The sequence below is a fragment of the Tamandua tetradactyla genome, chromosome X (assembly GCF_023851605.1).
Source record: "Tamandua tetradactyla isolate mTamTet1 chromosome X, mTamTet1.pri, whole genome shotgun sequence".
Taxonomy (NCBI): domain Eukaryota; kingdom Metazoa; phylum Chordata; class Mammalia; order Pilosa; family Myrmecophagidae; genus Tamandua; species Tamandua tetradactyla.
Window position 1 is genome coordinate 101885704 of NC_135353.1, and position 25543 is coordinate 101911246.

Genomic DNA, 25543 nt, shown 5'->3' on the forward strand with positions numbered 1-25543 from the left:
GAAGCTTGTGTAAGAACAACCTCCAGAGTAGCCTCTCAATTCTATTTGAACTCTCTATGCACTGATACTTTATTAGTTACACTTCTTTTTCCTCCTTTGGTCAGGATAGAATTCGTGAGTCCACGGTGCCAGCTCTGAATTCATTCCTGGGAGTCATCTCTCATGTCGCCAGGGAGACTTTCACCCCCAAATGTTATGTCCCACATAGCGGGGAGGGCAATGATTTGACTGGCAGAGTTGGGCTTAGAGAGACTGAGGCCACATGCAAACAACAAAAGAGGCCCTCCAGAAGTAACTCTTAGGCATGTCTATAGGTAGTCTAAGCTATACATGCATGTCCTATTGATTTGGGTGTCCCTAACATCTGATACAGTGTCAGGGTATTCCCTAATGGTAAGGTTTAATAGTTCCATATTCTTTCTCCCCTCCCTCAGGGGACTTTGCCAATACTCCTTGATTATCTACTTAATATACTCTAGGATGTATACAGGCATTATAATAATCGATGTAGGATTAAAGGACCTCTTTCTTATTCTGTGCTCCCTATGTTTCGATTATTCAAATGAGCTATACAGGTAGGTTGAATTAGATTATGCACTACAGAAAATTTCAATTACAGACCAAATAAAACTCTCTTCCAATGGTCTCAAAGAGTATGTGTGGTTCTAAAATATAGAGACTGTCTTCCTTATCCCTATGTTCTGAATTATTTTAACCCCAACCTGTTTAGCTTTGTTCTTATCTCTTAATATCAGGTTATATATATAAGACAGCCTCTCAAAATCCAGAAATAATAATCACCACTCTGGATTTAACGTGTCTGCTCTAAAAGCTTACAATCTAGGCCCCTACTATCTTATAAGCATTTTCTAAAGTTGACCATACCATTCTTGTTCTTTTGTTTCATTGCCTGATATCCTTAAACATAACAAAATCATACAACCGAAAAACAAAAGAACACACAAACCAATTATTAAATCAGCTAAAGATACGAATAGGCATTTTTCTGAAGAACAAATCCAGATGACTGAAAAGCAGATGAAGAGATGCTCATTTTCATTAGTTATAATGTAAATCAAGACTACAATCAGGTACCACATCACACCTATAAGAATGGCTGCTAATAAACAGGAAACTGCAAATGCTGGAGAAACTGGGACACTTATGCACTCCTGGTGAGAATGTAATGGTACAGCCAATATGGCAGGCAGTTTGGTGGTCCTTTAGGAATCTAATTATTGGCCCTATGACTTGGTAATAACACTATCTGGTATATTCACAGAAGAGCAGAAAGTAGTAAGTAGTGACACAGACATGTGCACACCAATTTTCATGGCAGCATTATTCACAGTCACCAAAAGACAGAAATAATCCAAGTGCCCATCAACAGACAGGTGGATTAACAAAATGTGGTATATACATACGATGGAATATTATGCAGCATTAAGATGAAATGATGTCCTAAAGTGCATGATAAGATGGATGAGCCTTGAGGACATGTGTGTGAGAGAACTAAATTACACATCAATGGACAGATACTGAATGAGTTCACTCTGATGACCACTGTAAAGGTAAAAAATAATCAGAGGCTTATAATACAAAATATAGGGGACCTAGAGATATACGGAAGCTAGAGTTAGTTGAACTGTTAGCTAATAAGGTTGAACTTAAATGTAAGGGAACAGATAGAAGTGAATCAGGTTCATAGTGGTTCTATAAGTAACACTGCCACATTGAAGGTGAACATGATTGTGCTGGTTTAAAAGGATAATGTCCCCCCCTAGAAAAGCCATGTTTTAATCAAAATCCCATTTCATAAAGGTAGAATAATCCCTATTCAATACTGTATGTTTGAAACTGTAATCGGATCACCTCCCTGGGTGATGTGATTTAGTTAAGAGTGGTTGTTAAACTAGATTAGGTGATGACATGTCTCCACCCATCTGGGTGGGTCTTGATTGGTTTATTGGAGTTTTATAAAAGAGGAAACGTTTTGCAGAATGGGAGATTCAGAGAGAGCCAGAGAAGAATGACATAGCCAAGAGAGCCCACAAGCCAGCAACCTTTGGAGATGAAGAAGAAAAACGCCTCCTGAGGAGCTTCATGAAACAGGAATCCAGAAGAGAAAGCTAGCAGATGATGCCTTGCTCCCCATGTGCCTTTTCAGCTGAGAGAGAAACCGTGACTATGTTCACCATGTGCCTTCTCGGATGAGAGAGAGACTCTGAACTTATCGGCCTTCTTGAACCAAGGTATCTTTCCCTGGATACCTCTGATTGGACATTTCTATACACTTGTTTTAATTGGGACATTTTCTCAGCCTTAGAATTGTAAACTAGCAACTCCTTAAATTCCGCCTTTTAAAAAGCCATTCCATTTCTGGTATATTGCATTCCAGCAGCTAGCAAACTAGAACAATGACTGAAAGGAGTTGTAGAGATCCATGTGTCCCAGTGATTAACACTACAAATATAAATAAGTTCTTGCATGAACTACTGCAAATGTATCAATCTTGTAGAAAGAGTGTATAAGTGCAAAACTGCTACTGCATATGATGGGCTATGTTTAACAGGAAAACATCAACAGTAACACAGCAACACCAGGGGTAAATAATAGGAGGAGGGCCAACAGTTAAGGGGAGGTTTGGATTTTCTTTTTGGTGAGGGTGTGTTTACTGGTTATCTGTCTCTTGAGACCAAAAAAATTATCTAAAATTGAGAGTGTTGATGGACTGTTAACTTTCGACATTATATACGATGTCCAAGGAATGGAGGTGTCTGAAGGACACACAGACAGAGAAATAGACTGGCAAATGATGCTGTATATGTATGCTCAAATACTGTGCTGCTACAAAAAGGAATGAAGTTGTGAGGCATGCAACATTGTAAGTGAACCTGTGGGACATTTGGTGAGGGCAAAATAAGTCAGAAACAAAAGAGCAAGTATTATGTGGTCTCTGATAAATCCCAGAGTGATCGGAACAGTGAATGAAGAAGTGTTTGCAGCATCCACTTGGGAGAATGGGGAGAAAGGGGGAAAGGTTTGGTTTCCCCATTTGGAGAGGTCCTAATATTCTCACAAGCAGTGGGGACAACCAGGTCAATGGGCTGAGCCCTCCATCCTGGGGTTTGCCCTTATGTAACTTATCTCTACAAAGAATAGGCTAAGCCTACTTAAAATTAGGCCTAACAGTCACCCCCAGAGAACCTCTTTTGCTGCTCAGATGTGGCCTCTCCCTTTCTCAGCCAACAGGGCAAGAGAACTCACTGCCCTCCCCCTTCTACGTGGGACATGACTCCCAGGGGTGTAATCCTCCCTGGCAACGTGGGACAGAAATCCTAGGATGAGCAGGGACTTGGCATCAAAGGACTGAGAAAAGCTTCTTGACCAAAAGAGGGAAGAGAGAAATGAGACAAAATAAAGTGTCAGTGGCTAAGAGATTTCAGACAGAGTCATGAGGTTATCCTGGAGGTTACTCTTACACATTATAGAGATATCCCCTTTTTAGTTTATGGTATATTGGAGTGTCTAGAGGGAAGTGCCTGAGGGTGTGGAACTGTGTTCCACTGGCCATGTTTCTTGGGGATGACTGTGTAGTGGTATAGCTTTTGCAGTGTGACTGTGTGATTGTGGAAGCCCTGTGCCTGATGCTCCTTTTGTCTATAGTATGGACAGATGAGTAAAAAATATGGATAAGAAGTAAACAAATAATGGGGGAACAAGGGTTGGAATGAATTGGGTGGACTGAAATGCTGGTGGTCAGTGAGAGGGAGGGGTGAAGGGTGTGGCACGTATGAGTATTTCTTTTTTCTTTTTTCTTTCTTTTACTGGAGGTGCAGGTGTTCAAAGATGTGATCATGATGATGAATACACAACTATGTGATGATGTTGTGAGTCACTGATTGTAACCATGCCAAAAATGTTTGTATGTCAAGGAAGTTTGTATGTTTGTGTTGTTTATAATAAAAATATTTTAAAAATTAGAAAATACTTATAAGAAAACAGGGGCCTAGACAATAAGCTCTTATAACAGTCACATTTAGTCCAGAGTGGTAACAGTTATTTCTGGATTCTGAGAGGCTATTTTATATATGTATAAACTGCTATTTAGAGATAAGAACAAAGCCGATGAGGTTGAGATTAAGGTAATTCAGATTACAGGAGTAAGGAAGACACTGTCGGTATTTTAGAGCCTCATCTACTCTTTGAGACCAAAGGAAGAAAGGTTTATTTTGTCTGGAACCTAAATTTTCTGTAGCAAATAATCTAACTCAAACTGTCTGCATAGATCATTTAAACAATTCAAACACAGGGAGCCCAGAATAAGAATGAGGTTCTTTAATCGTGTATCACTTAATTTAATGCTTGGATAAATCCCAGAGTATAGTAAGGAGATAATGAAAAATTATTGGCAAAGTCCCTTGAGGGATGGAGAAAAATTATGGAACTGTTAAACTTTACGAGGGAAACCCCTGATACAGTGTCAAATATTAGAGACACCCAAATCAATAGGTGAAGCTCTGGATCTTGAGGCTTGCTCTTGTGAAGCATATGTACGTAGCAGAGAAGCTTAGCCTACCTATAGGTATACCTAAGAGTTACTTCTGGAGGACCTGTTGTGTTGCTGAGATGTGGCTCTCTAAGCTCAACTCTGCAAGTGAAATCATTACACTCCCTGCTACGTGGGACATGACGTCCAGGAGTGAAAGTCTCCCTGGCAGCGTGGGAGATGACTCCCAGGGATGAGTCTGACCCTGGCACCCTGGCACCATGGGATCAACAATGCCATCCAGACCAAAAGGGGGAAAAGAAATGTAAATAATAAAATCAGTGGCTGGGAGAGTTGAAATAGAGTTGAGAGGCTATTCTGGAGATCACTCTTATGCAAGCTTCAGTTAGACATTGCTACCTATTATAACTTGCCAAACCCCAACCAAAATCAGTCCAGCCAATCCTAAAGAACACCTAAGGCAATATATTTTCTACAAAGGTTCCACGCACTAGGTTAACTTTCCAGAAACCTACAACCTCCAGATGAGTCCCTGGACCAGATAATTCCTGAAACCTAGAGAGCCCAGCCTCTCCAAAACACCAGATAGTTTCATCTCCCTACCCCGTATTACTGACAGCCCCTTCCAACATGAAAAAGTGAGACGAGCCATAGCCCAAATACCCCCAAAGAGAGGGACAGAAAGATCAAAGGTAATGGTGGAGTTATACAGAGAAGATATGGTTTAGCAAATGAGTATGATTGCTGAATCATTATATTGATATTTTAGCCTCCAGTATCTTAGAGCAGCTAGAAGTAAAAACCTAAAATTGTGGAACTGTAACCCATCAAACTCTGAAATCTGTTCTACAACTAACTGTTGTGATGTCCTTTGAAATTTACTGCTTTTTTGCATATATGTTATTTTTCACAAAAAGGAAAATAAAGTGATGATAAAATATATATATATTCCTTCTAGCCTCCAATGTTCTGGAGCAGCTAGAAGACAAATTCTGAGATGATAATATGGTAGTCCATGACAAACTCTGGGATCTGTCCTATAACTACTTGTTGAAGACTGCTTTGAAAACTATTGCTTTTTTCTTTCTTTGATTTGTATGTATGTTATATTATACGATAAGAAAAGTCGAAAAAAATATTCAGTAAACTGCATTGTAAACAGATGTACTGCCATCAGACTTTGCTTTCTCGTTTACAGAGCACAGGCAGAGTGGATTTAGCATAATTCTTAAGGGTCCTAGATTTTCAGAATGGTAAATGAGCAGTGGCTTCAATTTAAAAATCACCAGCCGCATTAGCCCCTAACGAGAGTAAGCCTATCCTTTGAAACACTGAAGCAAGGCTCTGACTTCTCTCTAGGTATGAAAAACCTAGATAGCATCTACTTCCTTCAAGGACTTTTCCTTTGTCTTTCACAACTCGGCTGTTTGGTGAAAAAGGCCTCGTTTTTAGCCTATCCCAACTTTCGATATGTCTTCCTCCATCATGTCTAGCTTTTGATTTAAAGTGAAAAATATGCACCTCTCCTTTCACTTGAACACTTACAAGCCAACGTAGGATTATTAATTGGCCTAATTTCAATATCATTGTCTCTTAGGAAATGAGGAGGTCCAAGAAGAGGGAGAGGAGAACAGCTGGTGGGTGGAGCAGTAAGAACACACACATTTATCATTGAAGTTTGCCATCTTAAATGGGTGCAGTTCATGGCACACCAAAACAACCACGATAGTAACATCAATGATCACGGATCACCATATAGATGCACTAATAATGAAAAAGCTTGAAATAATATGAGAATTACTAAAATGTGACCCAGAAACATGAAGTGAGCATGTTTGTTTCACTGTTCTTTCTTTTACCCCTCTTCCCTTTTAATTTCTCTATTGCTTTTTAGCTATGTCTCTTTGCATTATACTTTTAAGTGGTTGCTCTAGGGAATACAATATTCATCCTTAACTTTCAAGTCTTCTTAGAGTTAATATTGTATCAGGTGGTAGGCAGCCTTGCATGATCATGCCTATTGGTATTCATATCCTTATACAGTCCTTTCTCACAATGTATCAGGGTTGGTCCATGTGATGAACAAAATGCGGCAGAAGTGATGGTATGGGACGTCACTTCCAATGCTAGGTTATAAAGGGCATGAATCTGTTTGTGTTTCACAAAATTTGGAAGATTTTCAGCCATCATTACTGCAAGTTTTTTTTTTTTGGCCCCTTCTCCCTCTGCTCTTTCTGGTACTCCAATTTCATATATGTTAGGCCTTTTAATATTGTTCCTTGGGTCACTGAAACTACTCACTTTTCCCCAATCTTTTTTTTATTTCTCAGGTTGGATAACTTTTACTGATCTATCTTCAAGTTAACTTACACTTCCTTTTGTCATTGCCAATCTGCTAGTAAGCCCATCCAGTTATTTAGTATTTCAAATATTGTATTTTATCAGTTCTAGAAATTTTTTCACGTGTAAGTTTCTACTTTCTCTGCAGAAACAGGATTATAAGCATACATCCCTTTCCTTCCTTGATCAGTTACAATAGCTGCTTTAAAGTCCTTGTCTGCTAATTCCAACATCTCAGTCATCTCAGTTTCCAGAGACTGTCTTTCCTCTTGAGTATGAGCCACATTTTCCTGTTTTGTTTTTTACCACTACATCTCTAGTAATTTAGGACTGCATTCTGGACACTGTGCGAATGTTGTAGAGATTCTGGATTTTGTTTTGTTCCTCTGGAGTACTGTTTTTTCATTTTAGCAAGCAGTTAACTTGGCTGAAATCTAAACTCCAATATCTGTCTCCCCTGCATAACTCCATTCAGTTAAGTGAGCTTAATAACTTAATAGGGTGCTTGCAGACTGTCTTGTACATGCAGTTTAGGGGCCAGCCAGAGATTTGGACAAAGTAGGGCTCCCCTTCTGTGGCTCTCTCCTTTCTGAGATATCATCTCTAACTTTCACTCCTGCAGTCATCCCCAACTCAGTTCTCTCGGTATTCAACCAATAAGTCTGAAAGCTTCTATACAAATTTTAGCTACCCCACGTCAAAGCAATTGCAGTCTGTTCACAGATGAAAAACTACAGGAAACCTGCAAATTACCACTCTTCTGTTTTGTACTATAGTGAAAACAGGACTGGAACTTGGAATTTTAAGACCCGAATTTAAATTCTAGCCTGGCCACTTTCTAGCTTCGAACAGGTCAGTTCTCAGAGCCCATTTCCTCATCCTAAAGCAGGGATAAGAATGTTGGCTTCATGGAGTTGTTAAATGCTGAAATAATACAACTGATAAGGAAACTGAGGCTCAGAGGGCCTAGATGATGCTCCATCTACTAAGTGGCAGAATTTGGGTCGGTCATCCCAGGACTGCCTGACTCAAAAGTTCATACTTTTTCTGCTATATTGTATTGCTTCCATATTTCTGAAACCACTCTCTTCATCTGTCCCTTCCAAAGATGCTTTAGAGTACTCACCTATGATCTAATGACCAAGCTAGGCACCAGAAATGGAACTGCTATACATGGATTTTTGGTTTTGCTATCTAGCTACACTGTCCATTTTTATGTGGGGATCTGGAGAGATTAAAAAACTATGCTGCTTCACTGCTCACTCTGTGTATGCCTGTGTATGCATATATCCCTTATTATTAGCTTTTTTTCCTGGACTTTTGGAGAGCCAACTGCAGGTACCAAGTCCCATCACTACTAAACCAAACAGGAACACTGTGCTACATAGCCAGCAAACAACCTTCCAAATCAGGAAATCAGTATTGGTACAACACTACCATGCAATACAAAGAGCCCATATCAATTTTGCCCACTGCCCATTGTTTCTTTCAGGTCTAGAATGCTCTCCAGGAACATGTATTGCATTTAGTTGTCGTAAATCTTCAGACTCCTTTGACCTGGAACAGTTTCCAGGCTTTCATGTCCTTGACAGTATCAAAGAGTTGAGGCCTTATATTCTAAGGGTAACTGGCACCTGGATCCCTCTAACAACAGGAATACCACAAAAAGGATGTTTCACTTTTCTCAGTGCATCTCACCAGAAGGAACACAATATAAAAAACAAAATAAAGCAAAACATGCTGCCACTGCTCCTATTCTCCCAGAATCTTCTATCTATTTTAATAATAAGTATAATACTGCCTACAATCTTTCCATTACTCAGAATCTTATTCCAGACTACTTTTTCTTCTAAAACGCAACAATAGATTGGTCTGAATTTACTCGCTAAGGAGTAGGTTACCAGTAGTATAACTACCTTCCTCCTAGCACTTTTTACCTGGTGTCGTCTTGGCTACTCCCTGATCTGGTAATGCTCCATATTTCCGACGCTGATCATACCAGTCATTCACTGTCATGGTTGCCAGACTTGGATAACCAGCTCCAAACACCCTAAAAGAATCACATCACAGTTAAGAAAATTAAACATAAATAGCACCATTACCAAACCTCTTCTGTTTAGTTAACAAGAACTGTATCTGTTTTCATCCTTATTTCCCTATTTGGCTACTCCTGAGGAGTTGCACAAACTCCTGTGAGAATATGTAAAAACAGGCATCCAGAAAGAGGCACTGAAGCCCCTTGAGAATGAAAATGAGAACAGAGATAGCCCAGGATCATCTCCCAATAATCAATTCCAGACGCGATGTCTCACAGAGCAGTGATGACACTGTGAAAGGGGTCTGTACAGTCAGTGGGTCTAAAAGGTACAGAAAGGACGGAGACTCTCCAGCTACCCTATGGGAAAGCATCTCAAGCGCTCAGAATTAAATCTCAGATAGGTAAATACATCCTTCTGAGAATAGTAGCTGAAGGTAGAAAGGGTGGCATTAAAGGAAAAAAACATTAAGTATACAATTCTCCACTTAAATTGCTTTCTTTCTTTCTTGGTTTCCTTTTAGGCCTGTTTTTAAGCTCAAGTTTGAAAAGGAAATGTCTGATAAAGTCAGACATGGAAAAAGTATCATGAGGAATGACAACTATCCCCTTAATGAAAAAACAGTCTCCGTAAATGAATCATAATCTTTCAATAATACCCATTCTGTCTTTTATTCATGCACTGTAAGTAAATCATAAAAGCAAGGGGCCTGTAAAGGCAACTTACTTTCTAGTACTACCTACTTGGCTTGGGCCACGTCCCGAGTGAGAATGAAGGGTTTCATTGGTGGTCTGTCCTGAAGAGAGGAGCAAGAAGTTGATGCCTAAAACAGAAATTAATTATCAGAGGTGTACTACCATTTTGTCCACCCCATTATGCAGGCTCTCAATTCTTCAGGCACTTGAAAAGTGCTGGTTTCAATCTCTAAGAAACAATAGCAGAATATTAATGGTGTAGGTTACTTAGCTCTTCTGAGGACACCGCAGCACACTGCTAAAAAAGGGAGAAAGAGAAAGCTCTCCCAGGAAGCATCTCACCATTAGTAAAAAATTACTTGGTTTTTAAAATATCCCCTTCCACTATCATAACCTGCCAACCCCCAACCAGGACCATTTCAGCCAATCCTAAAGAACACCTAGGGCAATATATAAGATTCCACAAGGGTTCCAGGCACTAGAGTAACTTTCCAGAAATCTACAACCTCCAGATGGGTTTCTGGTCCAGATAAGTCCTGAAACCTAGCCCAGCCTCTCCAGAACATCAGATCGTTCCATCTCCCTACCCCATATTAGTGACAGACCCTTCCAATACAAAAAATTTAGAATTCCATAGCCCAAACACCACTAAAGAGAAGGATGGAAAGATCAAACGTGGTGGTGGAATTATATACAGTAGATAGGATTTAACAAATGAATATGAATGCTGAATCATTAAATTGATATCTCTTTTAGTCTCCAGGATTTTAGATTAACTAAGGAATTGTAACCCATGCCAAACTCTAAAATATGTTCTACAACTAATTGTGGTGCTGTGTTTCGAAATTTATAACTTTTTTATAAAAGTTATAAAAAAGAAATGTTATTTTCACACACACACAAAAAAGGACAAAAAGCTGATTGTGACAATAAAAACAATACTTTAGCCCTCTAGCCTCCTATACTCTGGAGCAGCTAGAAAGAAAAACCTGAGAGGGTCGTATGGTAGGCCATGACAAACCCTGGGATCTATCCTGTAACTACTTGTTGAAGAGTGCTTTGAAAACTATTGCTTTTTTCTTTGCTTTGTATATATGTTATACTATACAATAAAAAAGTTTTAAAACAAAACTACACAAATCCAATAGCACATTAAAATAATTAAATATATATATATATAATGGTGTAGGTTACTTATATATATAATAATATATATATATTATTATATATAATATATATATATAATATATATATATATTAATGGTGTATATATATATATTAATGGTATATATATATATATATAATGGCATATATATATATGCCCTTTCAAAGAAGGAGATTCTACAGCCTTCTACCATGCTCCATCTAAATTCCGTAAGCTGAATTTGAGCCCCTTTCTTCAGTCTGGCCTTCAGTGGAAATGCTGAATGTAATAATGCTATTAATTATCAAGACCCCTAAGATGTCTTAAAAGTAGATTATCCTAAATGCAAAGGGGAAGAACAGGTTAGTAGTTTTCATATGGTGTGTATGGAAATGTATCAGGGGGCATACTAAAACAAAGTATCATCAAAGAAAAGGTGTTTGCTTGGTTGTAGTTCTATCACTTCCAGGTCAATCCCAATACTACATGAGAGAGCATTAAAAGTAAAAAAAGAAGATGAAGGGGGATGGGTAGGAAGCAATGATCCCAGCCTTAAATTTTTGAAAACCATTTACCTAAATAAGCTCAAAAGGCCTTATGACCTTAGAATACTAATTGCTCATTCTTTGATCCTTGAACATAGAGAAACTACACTGATATTGCCCTGAGGTAGGAGCTCCTGGGCTAATCAGTACAAGCAAAATTAGAAAGAGGTTTCTCTGAGGACTTAAACAAACAAATGCCTGTGACTAACAGATAAATTTAATTCAATTCATGCTACATCCTGAACCAAAGAGCAAGTGGTAGTAGAACCTATTCTTTTGAAGCAGCAGCTCCCAAACAGGGTAATAATGTTCATTACCAACCAAAGCTATGTCTCCCCAGGGTTTCTCTACCAGTATACCTGACCTTTTATGCAGGGAGATGTCCTTGCTGTGCGTCATACTTGGATGATCTAAAGATGTGTCAGTACATTGTTGAGTAAAGTTAAATTCTGATCCCTCCCCCAACCTAAACATATTCTCTGGTCTTTCATTTTATCTTCTTCTTACTAATCTGTTCTCTCTCCTCCAATTCTACTTTATTCTCCCCTCCCACCCTATTACTCTTCCTCTTTATTATTTTAGTCAAGCACAGAATTTTTAAAGACTTACCTCACTATGCTTTCCTATAGCAATCACGACTTTCCACAGCCAAAACTAATTTTTATTTCAGAGAAGTCTCCTTCCCTCATGACATGTCAAAAAAACAACCACACACAAATGACTAGAAGTGTGTGACAGCTGAGAAAAGACTGGGAAGCACTACTACAAGCTAAAGAGAATGCTATCCTACTGGATTTTCAGCCTACTCCCACTAATCTTAATAACAATGATTTTATGGAGACAAATAAATTTAAATAAAAGCAAATTAAGAATTTTAATCTGATTACTTTTCTGTAGAATATTCCATTCTTCTGACAGTAGCTTTTTCTGAATTATATGGGCAGTGACCAGGCTTACCTCTTTTGAGGAATCTTTTTCTCTTAGGATTTTTATTTCCTGATCAATACTCTCAATCTCTTCCAAGCTGATACCAATCCACTTCTGAAGATGAAGGCGATAATATTCCCGAACACGCTCATCATCTGCTTCACCACTTTCCACAGAAGATTTCAGTGTAGATAATCTATGTTCCACCTCCTTCTTCTGCTTGTATCTGTTCCACAGAAATGCATTACCCATGAAAAATAAAGAGGCATTCCTTCAAACGAAGGCTGCAGAAAGATTTTACCTTTTCAAATGACAAAACAGAAAATATGCTCATTTTCATCTTGGCAGGAATATAGAGTCTATACCCCAGAATTTGTTACCAGGCAGTTCCCTCAGACTACCAGGCAAAGAAGGGACCAGCAGAGGTTGAGATACATTTTGAAGACAGAAAAATATAGAAGTAATCTGGTCTGGGCAATTCCTGCCGTTATCTTTAGGTATGGGAGTTGCCTTAGTTTATTACATCAATACTTATCAGGCTGGGTGATTTGTATCAACACGATTCTTCTGTTTGAGAGTTAGATTTTCAAGGAATCAAAGAATCTTATTGAGTACCTATTGGGATAGGCATTGTTCTCATTGCTGGAGACACAGCAGTGTATAAAACAAAGTCCTCGCTCTCATAAAGCTTTCATTCTAATGGGAGACAACAGACAAAAAGAAGCAGATGATTATTCAGGTGGTGATTAATGCTATAAAGAAGCAAAACACAAGGTAAGATGAATGAGCCTTGAGGACAGTTTGTTGACTGAAATGTCAGAAACATAAAGACATGTATTATCATGCCTCACTCCTATGCAGTAACTAGAATATACAAACTTGGAGAATTAAAGTCAAGAGAGCATGGGTTATGAGGTTGGGGCCTACTGTAAAGGGTCCTAGATTGTAAGCTCTTACAGCTGTCACAACTATCCTGGAGTTGTAACTGTTATTTCTAAATTAGAATATACTGAGCTGTTTGTATATAACATGGTCTTTCCCAAAAATTCAGGTATTTATGTGACACCTAAGACTCAGAGTTAGTGCTCTAAAGCTATGAAAGTAAGCATTATCCCATATAGCAACTGTTTAAAAAGTTGAAAAAGTAAACAGACATTGACTAGAGATATGAATGAAGCTGAACTGGGCAGGACTAAGGTAAATCAAAATACAGAGTAAAGGATGATGTAGTTCATATTTAAAACTTCAACTGTGTGAGACCAAAGTAAGAGATGTTTATTTGCTGCAAATTTTATATTTTGGGTAGCGTATCATCTAATTTGTTATAGTCAGTTTATTTGTACACCATAATTACATGGAATCTAGAATAGGGCGGGAGATTTTCTTGGTTTGTTCAGGTTAGTGTGATGCCCCAATACATCCCAGAGTAATGCGGGCAGAGAATAAGGAAGTATTTGCAAAGTTCCCTTAGGGGATTCAGGAGAAAGGAGTTGAAATATTAAACTTCACTATCTGGGAAAGTCTCACAAGCAGTGGGGACAACCAATTCAAAAGGCTGAGCCCTTGATCATGGGGTTCACCCCTATGAAACTTATTCCTGCAAAGGAAAAGCTAAGCCTACTTATAATTATGCCTAAGAGTCACCCCAGAGAACTTCTTTTGTTGCTCAGATGTGGCCTCTGTTTAAGCCAAGTCTGCAGGTGAATTCACTGCCCTCCCTGCTATGTGGGACATGACTCCCAGGGGTGTAAATCTCCCTGGTAAAATGAGACAGGACTCCCTAGGATGAGACAGGAATCAGCATCACGGAACAGAGAAAGTCTTCTTGACCAAAAAGGGGAAGAGAGAAATGAGACAAAATGAAGTTTCAGTGGCTGAGAGAGTTCAGAGTCAAGAGGTTATCCTTACGCATTACTATAGATATCCCTTTTAAGTTTATGGTATATTGGAGTGGCTAGAGGGAAGTATCTGAAACTGCTGAACTGCATCCTAGTAGTCTTGATTCTTGAAGACAAGTGTATAACTATATAGCTTTTACAATGTGACCGTGTAATTGTGAAAACCTTGTTTCTCATGCTCCCTTTATCCAGGGTATGGACAGATGAGTAAAAAAGATAAGGACAAAAAATAAATAAATGATGGGGGGTAATAAGGGGTTAAAAAATTGGGGTAGACTGACATACTAGTGGTAAATGAGAGGGAGGGGTAAGGGGTATGGGTTGTATTAGTCGTTTTTTAAATTTCTTTTTGTGGAGTAAATGCAAGTTTCTAGTTCCATTTGAAACCCTGGCTTTATTGATGATGAATGATGATGATGATGATGAATACATGATGATGAATGAATCATCCTGAGGATGAATACATGACTATGTGATGGTATTGTGAGTAACTGACTGTATACTTTGGATGGACTGTATGTATGTGAAGATATCTCAATAAAAATATTTTTTTAAAAAACAAGGTAAAGTGGATAAAGTGATGACATTTGAGTGAAGAATTAAAGGAAATAAAGAAGCACACTGTGCAGATATCTGGAAGACTTTTAAGAAGAAGGGGAAAAAAGGAAATACAAAGGTCCTGGGGTAGGAGAGTGCCTGGCCTGATGTGTTTGAGAAATAGCAAGGATGACAGAATGACAGTAAAGAAGTAAAGAAGAATGATAAGAAACGAGGTCAGAAGAGACAGCCAGGGCCACAAGTTGCAGGCCACAATACCCAAAATATCAAATACAATGGTATTTTGTGTCAGATGGGAAAGCCACTGGAGGCTTCTGAATAGATATTTTACATGAATAGAACAGAGTGACATAAAGAGACTTTCTAAAAAAAATAAGGGCCACTCTGGCTGTTGTGTAGACTTTGGGTGTTGGGAGGCAAGAGTGGAAGCAGGGAAAGCAATTAAGAGGCTATTGCCATAACCCAGGTGGAGATGGTAACTTGAAATAGGGAGGTAGTGATGGAGGTGGTGAGGTATGGATATACTAAAAATATAAAACAGAAGGTATCTGCTGATTATCAGTTGTAACAGTGCAAAGGAAAGAGAGGAGTCCAAGATTCTTGGCCTGAGCAACTGTCAGAATGGAGTTGCTATCTACTAAGATGGAGGAAGACTAGAAGAAAATCAGGCTTGCTGGGTGGTGGGAGTAGAAGGACTCACGAATCAAAGGTTCAATGATGAAAATTAACTCTAAGATGTCTGCTAGAACCCAGGATTGATGTCAAATTAGCTTAGTGAAGAAGTCAGGGTTTGAAATGGGACTAGAGAACATTACCCAGGAAGTACAGAGAAGAGGACAAAAAATTGAGTCCTGGATAAACTTTGACTTTACCTATGAGAAAATAGATTTCCAGGCTGACACCCTAACAGAAGGACCTATAGGACTCAGGTGTAGGGTTGTTGAAGTAAACAGTTCCTCAGATGCTTGGAACAAATGGGAAACTGTTTTATCAGCCCTGCTAAGGTGAGCCACTCCATTCCCAACTCAGTCTGCTAAATGTTTCTTATCCCCAGAGGCATTTCCAAAGCCAAAGAGACTATGCTGCTTACATAAGCTCATGAGGCTAATCATGAGCACCTACCTTCCAAAGGATCTTTTTGAAAGACTGTTCCCATCCCTTGTGCACAACAGTCCAGCCACTTCTCTGCAACATAAATTATTTTCTAATAGCTAAATACAAGTACTGTCTGAAGAAAATGTCTAGGCTTTGAAAAATTAAGCCATATAGATTCCCAAACTTCCTCAACATTCACTCTAGGACAGTGGTTCTTAACCAGTGGTACACATCAAAATCACCAAAAGAAGTTTCTCAAAATATCTATGCCTAGAATCCAACTTGAGAGACCTCCAGAATCAGATTCTCTGTAGCTATTCACCCACAGAGCTCTTAATATGAAATCCATGGATAGATTTCAGGGGGATGTTTTTGAAACCCTGAAATTCTAAAAAAACCTTTACATATATGCACTCTTTTGCTGGGGAGAGACTCCATAGTTTTTAATCAAGTTATCAAAGGGGCCCATGGAGTCAAAGAACCACTGCTCTGGAAATACCTTTTATTATAAAGACTTTTAGTCCCTTCTGCTCCTTTTAACCGACAAGTAAGCATTTTATATAACGTTACAAATGACTGTTACACCAACATCATGGGTAGCCTTCTGAATAAAACATACAAAAGTCAATGCCTTGCTCATGAATACTATTAAGAGATATTACTTGGTATCATTTAACCTCAGTCCCACTCCTACCTCTACCTTCTTTCCTGGATATATCTAAGTCATAGAAAAAAAAAACAAAACACTAGGGCTTTGGGATGTATATAACCAAAGTTAAATTCTGGGTTAGTCTAGTGCTCTTTCGAATAAAGTTCTTTCACTTTTCTTCACATTCTTAGCATGCATATAGTTTAACTGCACACTGGTCCTTCCTGTTTTCTTAATTTCTTGCCCCTACTGATTTTGCTTTGTCATCTTTGGGACTTCTAACTCCTCAAGTCTTTTAGGTCAGTGTTTTTATAAACCTTTTTGTCTTAGCAGAAGAAAAGAACCCTTTCTTGTAATGAAAGCTTATATGGTACCCTAATAAATAATAACCAGATAACTTCCTTCTCGGTTAAATCCAATGAAGGTTCCTCACACCCCCTACCCATACACTGGTAGAATCCCAGAACTCCAAGGAACATATTGAGAGTTGCTGTCATAAACCTTCATTACTGCTTTCTAATTCCATGTTGAGCTATTACATAGAAATACTCCCTATCACTCTAGATTTCCTACCCTATGACCCTTTGGAGTCTGGGTAACTTTCACAATTCCCTTTTCCTGTTCAGCAAGCTGCTGAAGAAAGTTAAAAAAAAATCACAACTTCGTGCCAAATAGGTCAACTATAAATCCATGTTATCAAACTTTGGCTGAGCAGTCACTCTTGCTCAGCCATCCTTTTGTTCATCTTTCGTGGACTCCCATCACCCTCACCAAATGACTAGTTAATATAGAATTCAATTTCCTTCTCCAGTTTAAAATTGCTGTAGCTTTGCCCTTCTTCCTTTACTCTTGTCTTTAAGGAGCTAATGCTGCTTTTACCAAGGGTAATCCATTCCACTTTTACTGTTAACTATCATGCCAGTTTCCACCCACAGTCTTCCAGTTATCACTCTACAATCATCCTCCCTGTGATTAGCAGCCATAATTCTTCACTCTAATGGTGTCTTTCCCGTATCCTAGAAACACCTTTCCTCAACCCATGTTTCTAATTTTCAATTTACCACTCTTCTGTTCTTATGCTATAGTGGAAACAGCATGAAAACTGGGAATTTAAAGACCTGAACTTAAATTGTAGACTGGGTACCTACTAATTTTCGGCAAGTAAATTCTCAGAGCCCATTTCCTTATCTTGAAAATGGAGAGAATAACTACTTTATGGAGTTTAACAACAGAGGATCGAATGAAATAATACACGTGAAAGTGTTTTGTATTTGTCAATACAATGCAAATATTGTTGGCTGATGAGGAGACTGGGGCCCTGAGGGTCTAGATATCTTAAGTGGCAGAGATTGGTCTGGTCATCCCAGGTCTGCCTGACTTAAAAGTCTGTAATTTTCTGCTGCACCAAATTGCTTACAAGTTTCTGATGTCCTCTCCCTCCAACTATCCATCCCAAAGACATGGACAAATACCTACAATGATTCAATTACTGGATTAGGCAACAAGGACACAATGATACAATTAGGATATGGAGGATATAATTAGTCAAGGTCTCTGACCTTGAGGAGTTCCAAGTCTAAAGACAAACAGTTATGCCATGATAAGTAACATGAACTGAGTAGTAGAGTATCTGGGAGGGAGGACAGGTAGGGAAAAGCTTCACAGAGAACATGACATTTGCTCTCTCTTTCCCAGGTACTTATATTTGTACCTTGTTGTTTTTCATACTTCCGATTCCTCCTTCCTTTCTCTTTTTTATTTCTTAAAATGGGCTGTCCCCAAGGTTATACTTGGCTTTTTCCCTCTCTACATAGTTTTCCTTGGTAAACTTATCCATATTCTCAAAGGAGAGGGGTCCAAAATTCTTAGCACTAGCTCCAAAACTGTCTCATAAGTTTTTAGTTGCATATTTCCATGACATGGCTCTCCAGCTGTCACTTTAGGACATAAATTCAGCAAATTCACAACTTGTATTATTACTTACCCAGCTCTCACTTGTTACTGCTCTATTTCTTTCAAAAGAATAGAAGCATAGTTAATCAGCTGGGCTCACTCTTATTCTTCAAAGATGGGAATGAAGGCAGAGAACGTAGGTGAAGAAACAGGTTTTGAAAGGGGAAGGACGTACATTTAGGTATTTCGTGTAGGACAGCCTCAGCAGGTTGTCATGAAGAGGGACTTACAGAAAGCAAATAAGGAGCTAAACAATCTGTTTTCAAATCATATAAATGCTTCTTGCAAAATACTTCTGTCAGATAAAACTTGCTTCACTTTTATCATTTCATCCTATCTGTAGTAGCACTATCATAACATGCTAATTCGTCTTACTGCCTCTGGTCCTCTTCCTTTTCAACACCCTAAATATACATACTACTCTTAGCTTCTGTCAAACCAGACTATTTTTCTCTCCCTATACATGTCTCAAACTACCCTGCTTTTGAGCTTTTGCTTGTTGTAGTTCCTCCTGACTAACAACAATAAATATTTCTTGAGCATCTTCTATATGTCAGGCCCTGTGCTAGGCACACCACAGTGAACAAGAGGAAAATGGCTCCTGCCCTCATGGAACACACATTATAATAGGGGAGAGCCAGAAAAATCAGAAAGACAGATAAATGAAATAACTGCAAATGAAATAAATGCCATGAAAGAAATAACCACGAGGCTAAGAGAGAGAATGACAGATATAAACCACTTAAGGAGACAGCGCGGGAAAGGCCTGTGGAATGCACTGAAGCTGAGACCTAAAGGATAAAAGAATTAGCTATGTGGAATGTGGGACATGACTCCCAGGGATGAGTCTAGCCCTGGTATCCTAGAACTGAGAATGCCTGATTGACAAAAGGGGGCAAAGAAATGTAACAAATTAAGGTTTCAGAGTCAAGAGGTTATTCTGGAGGTTTCTCTCATACAAGCTTCAGCCAGATATTACAAATTGTCACAGTATGCCAAGCCCAACCAACAGTATTCCTGAAAACCCTAAAGAAAACCCAGGGCTCTATCTAAGACTTATATATGAAAGTTTTACTTAAGTTTATTTTTCAGAAAATTAAAACCTCCCGACTGTTCCTATGCCAGATAAGCCATGACACTTAGATGTATCACTCACTCTTTAGCATAAAGAAAGTATTATCTCACCTGTCGGGCATGTTAAACAAACTTTCAAAGATCAAATTTGCTAGGCAAAAAAATGCAAATCAAAACAAGGTATCTTTTTTTGTTTACAAAACGGACTTTCTAAGTAATAACATTTCAGAGAGTGTAGTGGGACAGAATGCAACTTTGTTATTGTAGAAACTATGATTTTGATATATAGTGCTTCACAGAGCCTTAAAATATTCAAACCCTTCCACCCAGTCACAAGTTTTTCTAAAACTCTATCCTAAGGAAACAATGAGACGTAATTAAAGTTCTTTGTTCATCACATTACTTGGAATAGCAAAACACCATAAAGAGTTTCAGTATTTGACAATAATACATTAGTTTAAGTAACTATGGCACAACCATAGGATGGAATATTATGTTAACATTAAATACCACAGTTTCAAAAATTTTATTAAGACATGGGGAAATGCTCACAACACATAACATTAGGTTAGACAAATAGGATAGAAACCTCCATTTATAGTATTATTCCAAGTTTATTCACTAAAATAACTATATATCTGGAAGGAAATACATCAGAAAGGTTATTATGTCTGAGTCTAGGATTAAGGCTTGCTTTCAATCTCTTCATATATTTTTGTTTTCCAAATGTCTACAATGACTTACTTTTACACTCAGAAAAATCAGTAATTACTATTTCTAGCCATCCTTCATGGCCCATCTCAAATGCCAGCACATTCTGAAACTTTTTCCTCATCTCTACAATCAGATATAATTATGTCTTTATCTTTCTCTACACTGCTGTATCTATGACATTTATAGTCTTTTTTCCCATATATTATCATCTGGATACTAAACTCATGCCTTAAACCACCTGTTATATGTCGAAGGGCTACCTCCACTTTCTTACAGAGGATATGAGGCTGAATTTCATTCATATCAGTCTATCTCATATCCTCGAAAATCATCCGTTGTCATTCTCTATCCCCTAACCACAATTCATTGTTCCTCATAGCCCTTACCACCTAAAATTGCATTATTATTTACTAGTTTACTGTCTGTCTCTTCCACCATAATAAATGCTCCATGAGGGCATGGATTCTGTCTGGTTCTCCAGTGTCTGGTGCCTGGCACACAGGGAGGGCTCAATAAATATTTGTGGAATAAATGAATCAAATTTATAGCTCTCTAGATGAGGCCTCTCCTCTGAGCTTCCTGTTACCAGTCTGCTCTACTTGAATGTCTCCTAGTCACCCTCAAGTTAATATGTCTCAATACTGAATTCATTCTCACCCCCATCCTCTGATCTGCCCTCTCATCTCCTCTATTTCCCATCTCAGTAAATGAACAGCCAACGACCTAAGTCAGAAACATTGGGCATACTCCTTGCTCCTTCCTTCGACCCCACATCCCACAACCAACCGATCACAGGTTTTCTGCAGATTCAATCTCCCTAAATAAATATATCTTCCCCATGCTATTGCCATTGCCCTAGTTGAGCCTTCATCACCTCTGTGAAAGGGGTCTAATCTTCCTCCTCACCACGTTTCCTAATTGTTGCCAGAGTGTGCTAGCTAAAAGGCAAATATGACCACGCTACTCTTTAAAAAACCCTTCAGTGTACTCCATCATCAACCAAAGCCCAAGTTATTTAACATGGCTTAATAATAATAATAACTAACATTTATAGACTTACTCTGTGCCAGACACTGTGCTAAGTGTTTCTTGTGCTTTTATCTCATTTACTTTTAACCCTATAAGACAGGCACCATTCTTATTTAGATTTCACAAATCAGGAAACCTGAGGTTCAGATAGATTAAATAACTTACCCAAAGTTAATCAAGCTGGGACTCAAACCCAGGTCCCTGACTCCACCACACATCTCTTAGCCACAAAGATATAATAAGAGGTGACTTTGAGTGCCCACTATAGATGAGGAACTGTACTAAGTGCTTTATATGTGTTTCTCTTTTAATCTTCATAACTACTTCATGAGGAATGGCCTATTATTATCCCAATTTGTAGATGGGAATATTGAGGCAAAGAGAAATTAAGTAACTTACCCCAAACCACAGTGATTAAATGGTGGAGCTGGAATTTAACCCCTTCTCAGGCTCTCAGCAATAAGGTTATACTCCTTCACTTACATCACAAACTCTCCTTGGTCCAGACCCTACAATGTTCTTCAGCATCACCCCTTCCCCCATATTCTAGCATCACCTACCTGCTTATAGTTGCTGTTTCTCTCACACACATCCCACCCCAAGTACTGTGCTCTTTAACATCCCTGTGATTTTATGAATGCCATTGCCTCTACTGGCTAATGCCTTCCTCTCCTCATCCTCTGGATAATACTACTATTCATCCTTTAAAAACTCAGCACAGGAGCCACCTCTTCCAGGGACCCCTCTCCCTTTTCTCACCATCTGCTTTCATAGTATTTTGTGCATCTATCACATTACTTTATACCATTTTCTATGCTTGTTTTCCTTACCAGTCTACATGCTCCTCCAAGGCACAGGCCACCGTACTCAAACTAACACTTATACTCACACGCTTATATTCAAATATCTGTACAGTTTGTATCCCTAGTGCCTGGTACAGTTCTTACACACTGTAAACAATAAATGTTTTAAAACTAAAGAGACTAAGTAACTTGTTCAAGGACACAAAATAAAGCTGTGGCAGGACTAAGATCAATTCAGGACACTACACACCTGTTCCAGTGCTCTATTAGACCAGAGGGTCTCAATCAACAGATGATAAATGGATTACAGCTGCAAGTTATTGTGCTCTTCAGTGATAGTAACCCCACTGTACCATGTGAAAATTATCATACTGTGGCGTGGAAAAGGTTGGGATACACTTGGCTAAACTACGTTGCTGCTGTGTTAGCAATCATACGGTAGTAGGGATCCGACAGCTATGTATGATGCCCTCAACAAAAGCAGAGGCTTCTTGAAAAAGTTAGGAAAGTTTGCTCGCACCAAGACCTAGACTCAGAAAGAACCAAGAGAGTGGCATACACCATTCTGTTTCCCGAAAAGACCTGCACACCCTCCCTCAATGGCACTGCCATGGGGCAGCCCTGGAATTATATTTACTGACCTACCTCTGTATCTTAGCCTGTCTTTGAGATGCCATAGCAACAAGGTTAGGATAGGCCATGGAGGAGCTTGCATGGTTATTTTCAGCAGTATCGTTCTTGATTTGGGGCAGCTCAAATTCTGCCACATGATAGTAATGACACTGAGTTAAGTAGTTTAGAAAGTGTTCTCGAGCCTGCTGCAAATGATCTAGACGCTTGGCGGTGTTGACTTGTTTCATGGTGAGAGCTCCTTGAAATGCTGGCACCATCAGGTACTTCAGGTCGGTGGAAGCAATCTCTTCAAGGTCTTCATTTCGGCTGGAAAGCGCAAAGAGGAGGCCGTGAAGCCTAAGTGGGCATTCAAACTATGACTTTTGCTTCCTGGGTGAAGGGAGGGCTGGGGTAGGAATGGGGGAAAGGGATGAGGCAAAGAGAACAACAGTCTGTTTCTCTGTTAAAGAAAGTGGCTGACACTCACACCCAATGCCCACAGTCAGCCCGACACTAGGGAGCAGAGTCGAAGGATATTAACCATCCTGGAAGAGAGGTGGAAAATGTAAACAATGTACCAAAAACCGGAATGAGAGAGAAGGATGAAAGGTGCCTAGTCTCAAAGGCCTCCTCCACCAAGGCTCAATGGCTCCTTGGTAACCATTGTTACCTTCGTTCTCAGCTGTTACTACCCTCTTCCCCCATACCTGAACAAGTCCAGCTGCGATATCATTTCGGCAGCCTTCTCAAGGAGATTCAGACCCTTGAACACCTTATCCTGTACTATCCGGGAACCAGTGGGTTCAGTAGTTACTTCCACTTCCTCCAGAAGCTGCTTGCTGGTTTCGAATAGCTCTGGGAGCCGCGGCAGCAGTAACTCATCCTCTGCTGCTGCCATCTTGGGGAAGGGAGGAACCCGGAAAACCTCACTTCCGGCGTCAAAGGCAACCTTGGAAAAGGAGAACACGGAGAGACGGAACGAAACCGGAAGGGGTGTCGCATTGGTCCAGTCGCCTCATTGATACCAAAGCGTCCAAGGACTTCCGGAAGCAGCTGATTGCCGACCCTGGCAACCGTTTCCATAAACTCACCTTACCAGGCAGCCTTTCACAAGTCGCAGGCATTTGTAAAACACAAACAAGTAAAACCCTAGGCGCTGTTTTTTGATGTGTTCCTCTTCGCTGGCTGTGGGCTTGGAAGTCCGGTGGGATCTGAGGTCTGCCTGTGGCAAGGTTGAAAAAGGAGCGAGCGAGCGCTTTAGGAGCCCACCAGGCACTCGCCTTACCTGTCCAGACCGTCCGCAGTTTGGAGAAGTCCCGCTAGCCAGGGACTCAGTCTCCGGGTGAGCGGGTTAGTGGAAGTAGCGCCCCATTAAGGCGTTCGTCTACCCAGCAGACGTAGCTCGGGGTTCCTCACAGCCAATCCCCGCCCGCCCTCTTCCCCTGCTCACCACCTAACTTCGCCGCACACACGCTCCTACGTCTTTTCAAGCTAGTGCCCCGTGGAGCCTCTCTCCTTGGTCCAAATAATTTGGTAACCTGCATCTCCGGACACCCCCAGCAGGCCACCTGGTGTCCAAGTCAAATGGTATGTTCTCTGTTAAACCTTCCTTGACCACTATCCCCGCCCCAGCCCCCACCACTGCCAAGTTCGGATTTCCTCTGCATGCCTGTCAAAACACCTACTACACAGTATTAGAGCTGGTGATTTGCAAATTTGTCTCCCTTACCAGAATGAACTTTATTCCTCTTTGTATCCGTTAGCTAACCCAATGCCTGATACTTACTAAGTGCTCCACTGCATTATATAATTAGAGAAATAATCAGTTTGGAAAGCAAACAAATTATGCAGAACTGCGCTGTTCAGTACAGCTATTGAGCACTTGAATGTGACTATTTTGAATTGAGATGTGCTGTTAGTGTAAAATACACAAGGGATTTAAAAGTTTTATGAAAAAAAGAATGCAAACTATCTCTAATTTTTATATTGACCACATTGAAATAAGTTTCAGATATACTAAGTTATTATTGAAATTGAATTCACCTGCTTTTTTACTTTTTAATGTATCTACTAGAAAATCTAAAATTTCCTATATAATGCACATTTGTGGTTCATACTGGACAGCACTGGTGTACAATAAAATTCCCAGGTCTTTGAAAGAGAAATCATCACTGCTTTAAAGAAATCAACATAAATATATACCAAGAGTTGTCCTAGGAGATTTAAGTTAAGTGGAAGGCACGTGGCCTGACCCCCAAAACAAACTTGTATTTATTTTAAGATAAATACCGTTGAGAAGAAAAAATCCATATAAGAAACAACCAAAGGCAATGGAGGACAGCTTATAATTAGGTTATATACTGTTGTACTCTACCAGCTATAGGAAGTCAAGGAAAGAAGAAGTCATTCTATGTTGGTAGTAGTATGGGAGGTTTCTTAGACATGGCATGCTGTCAATTCAAGACTGGAAGAGAACCTCAAAAATTAGAGGCAAAAACGGAGACCTGTTTGTGATAGATTTGTCCAACCAGTTTGTGATTAAGCCAGTGTCTTCTGAGTTCAATTGTTTCTATTTCACCAATTTTGGATTGAGTACAATTTTAAAAGGTAGAAAAGGCTTTTATGTGGGACCAAATGAAGCCCCCAGCTAGGAGAGTTCTTTTCAAGCAGAAGAAGGAGAGTGGGGCATAAGTTTAGGTTGAAAAAGCATCGGTACAGGTAGTTCTAATAGATCTCCCCTTGCAACCTTTCCCCTAGAAGCTAAGGAGGAAGTGAGGGTCCTGCAAATTAACTATTTGATTTGTCTGGCAGCTCTACTGACCCTAGTAAACTGAACTTTCTGGTGGTCCATGGCCAGGAATATGAAGAAGAATGATAGGATTTAGGGAGGATACCTGGAAGCTGAATAATTATGAGATTAAAGAAATTTGTTCCTTGCTGTGCCAGTTTGAAACTGTCATG

At 39.5% G+C, this 25543-nt stretch overlaps 1 protein-coding gene across 7 annotated transcripts in view; it reads right to left on the reverse strand.

Moving 5' to 3' along the window:
- Positions 1-25543, reverse strand: part of IGBP1 (immunoglobulin binding protein 1) — a 146126-nt gene that overhangs the window by 64937 nt on the left and 55646 nt on the right. For 2 of the 7 annotated variants that reach the window (XM_077145004.1, XM_077145002.1), the window contains exons 1-5: positions 23290-23977; positions 22616-22909; positions 12228-12423; positions 9630-9709; positions 8788-8900 (exon numbers count right to left, since the gene is read on the reverse strand). In XM_077145004.1, the coding sequence (XP_077001119.1) occupies positions 8788-8900; positions 9630-9709; positions 12228-12423; positions 22616-22909; positions 23290-23480 (874 nt within the window). In that variant the 5' untranslated portion in view covers positions 23481-23977. The other 5 variants (XM_077145003.1, XM_077145006.1, XM_077145005.1 and 2 more) reach the window with 5 other exon arrangements.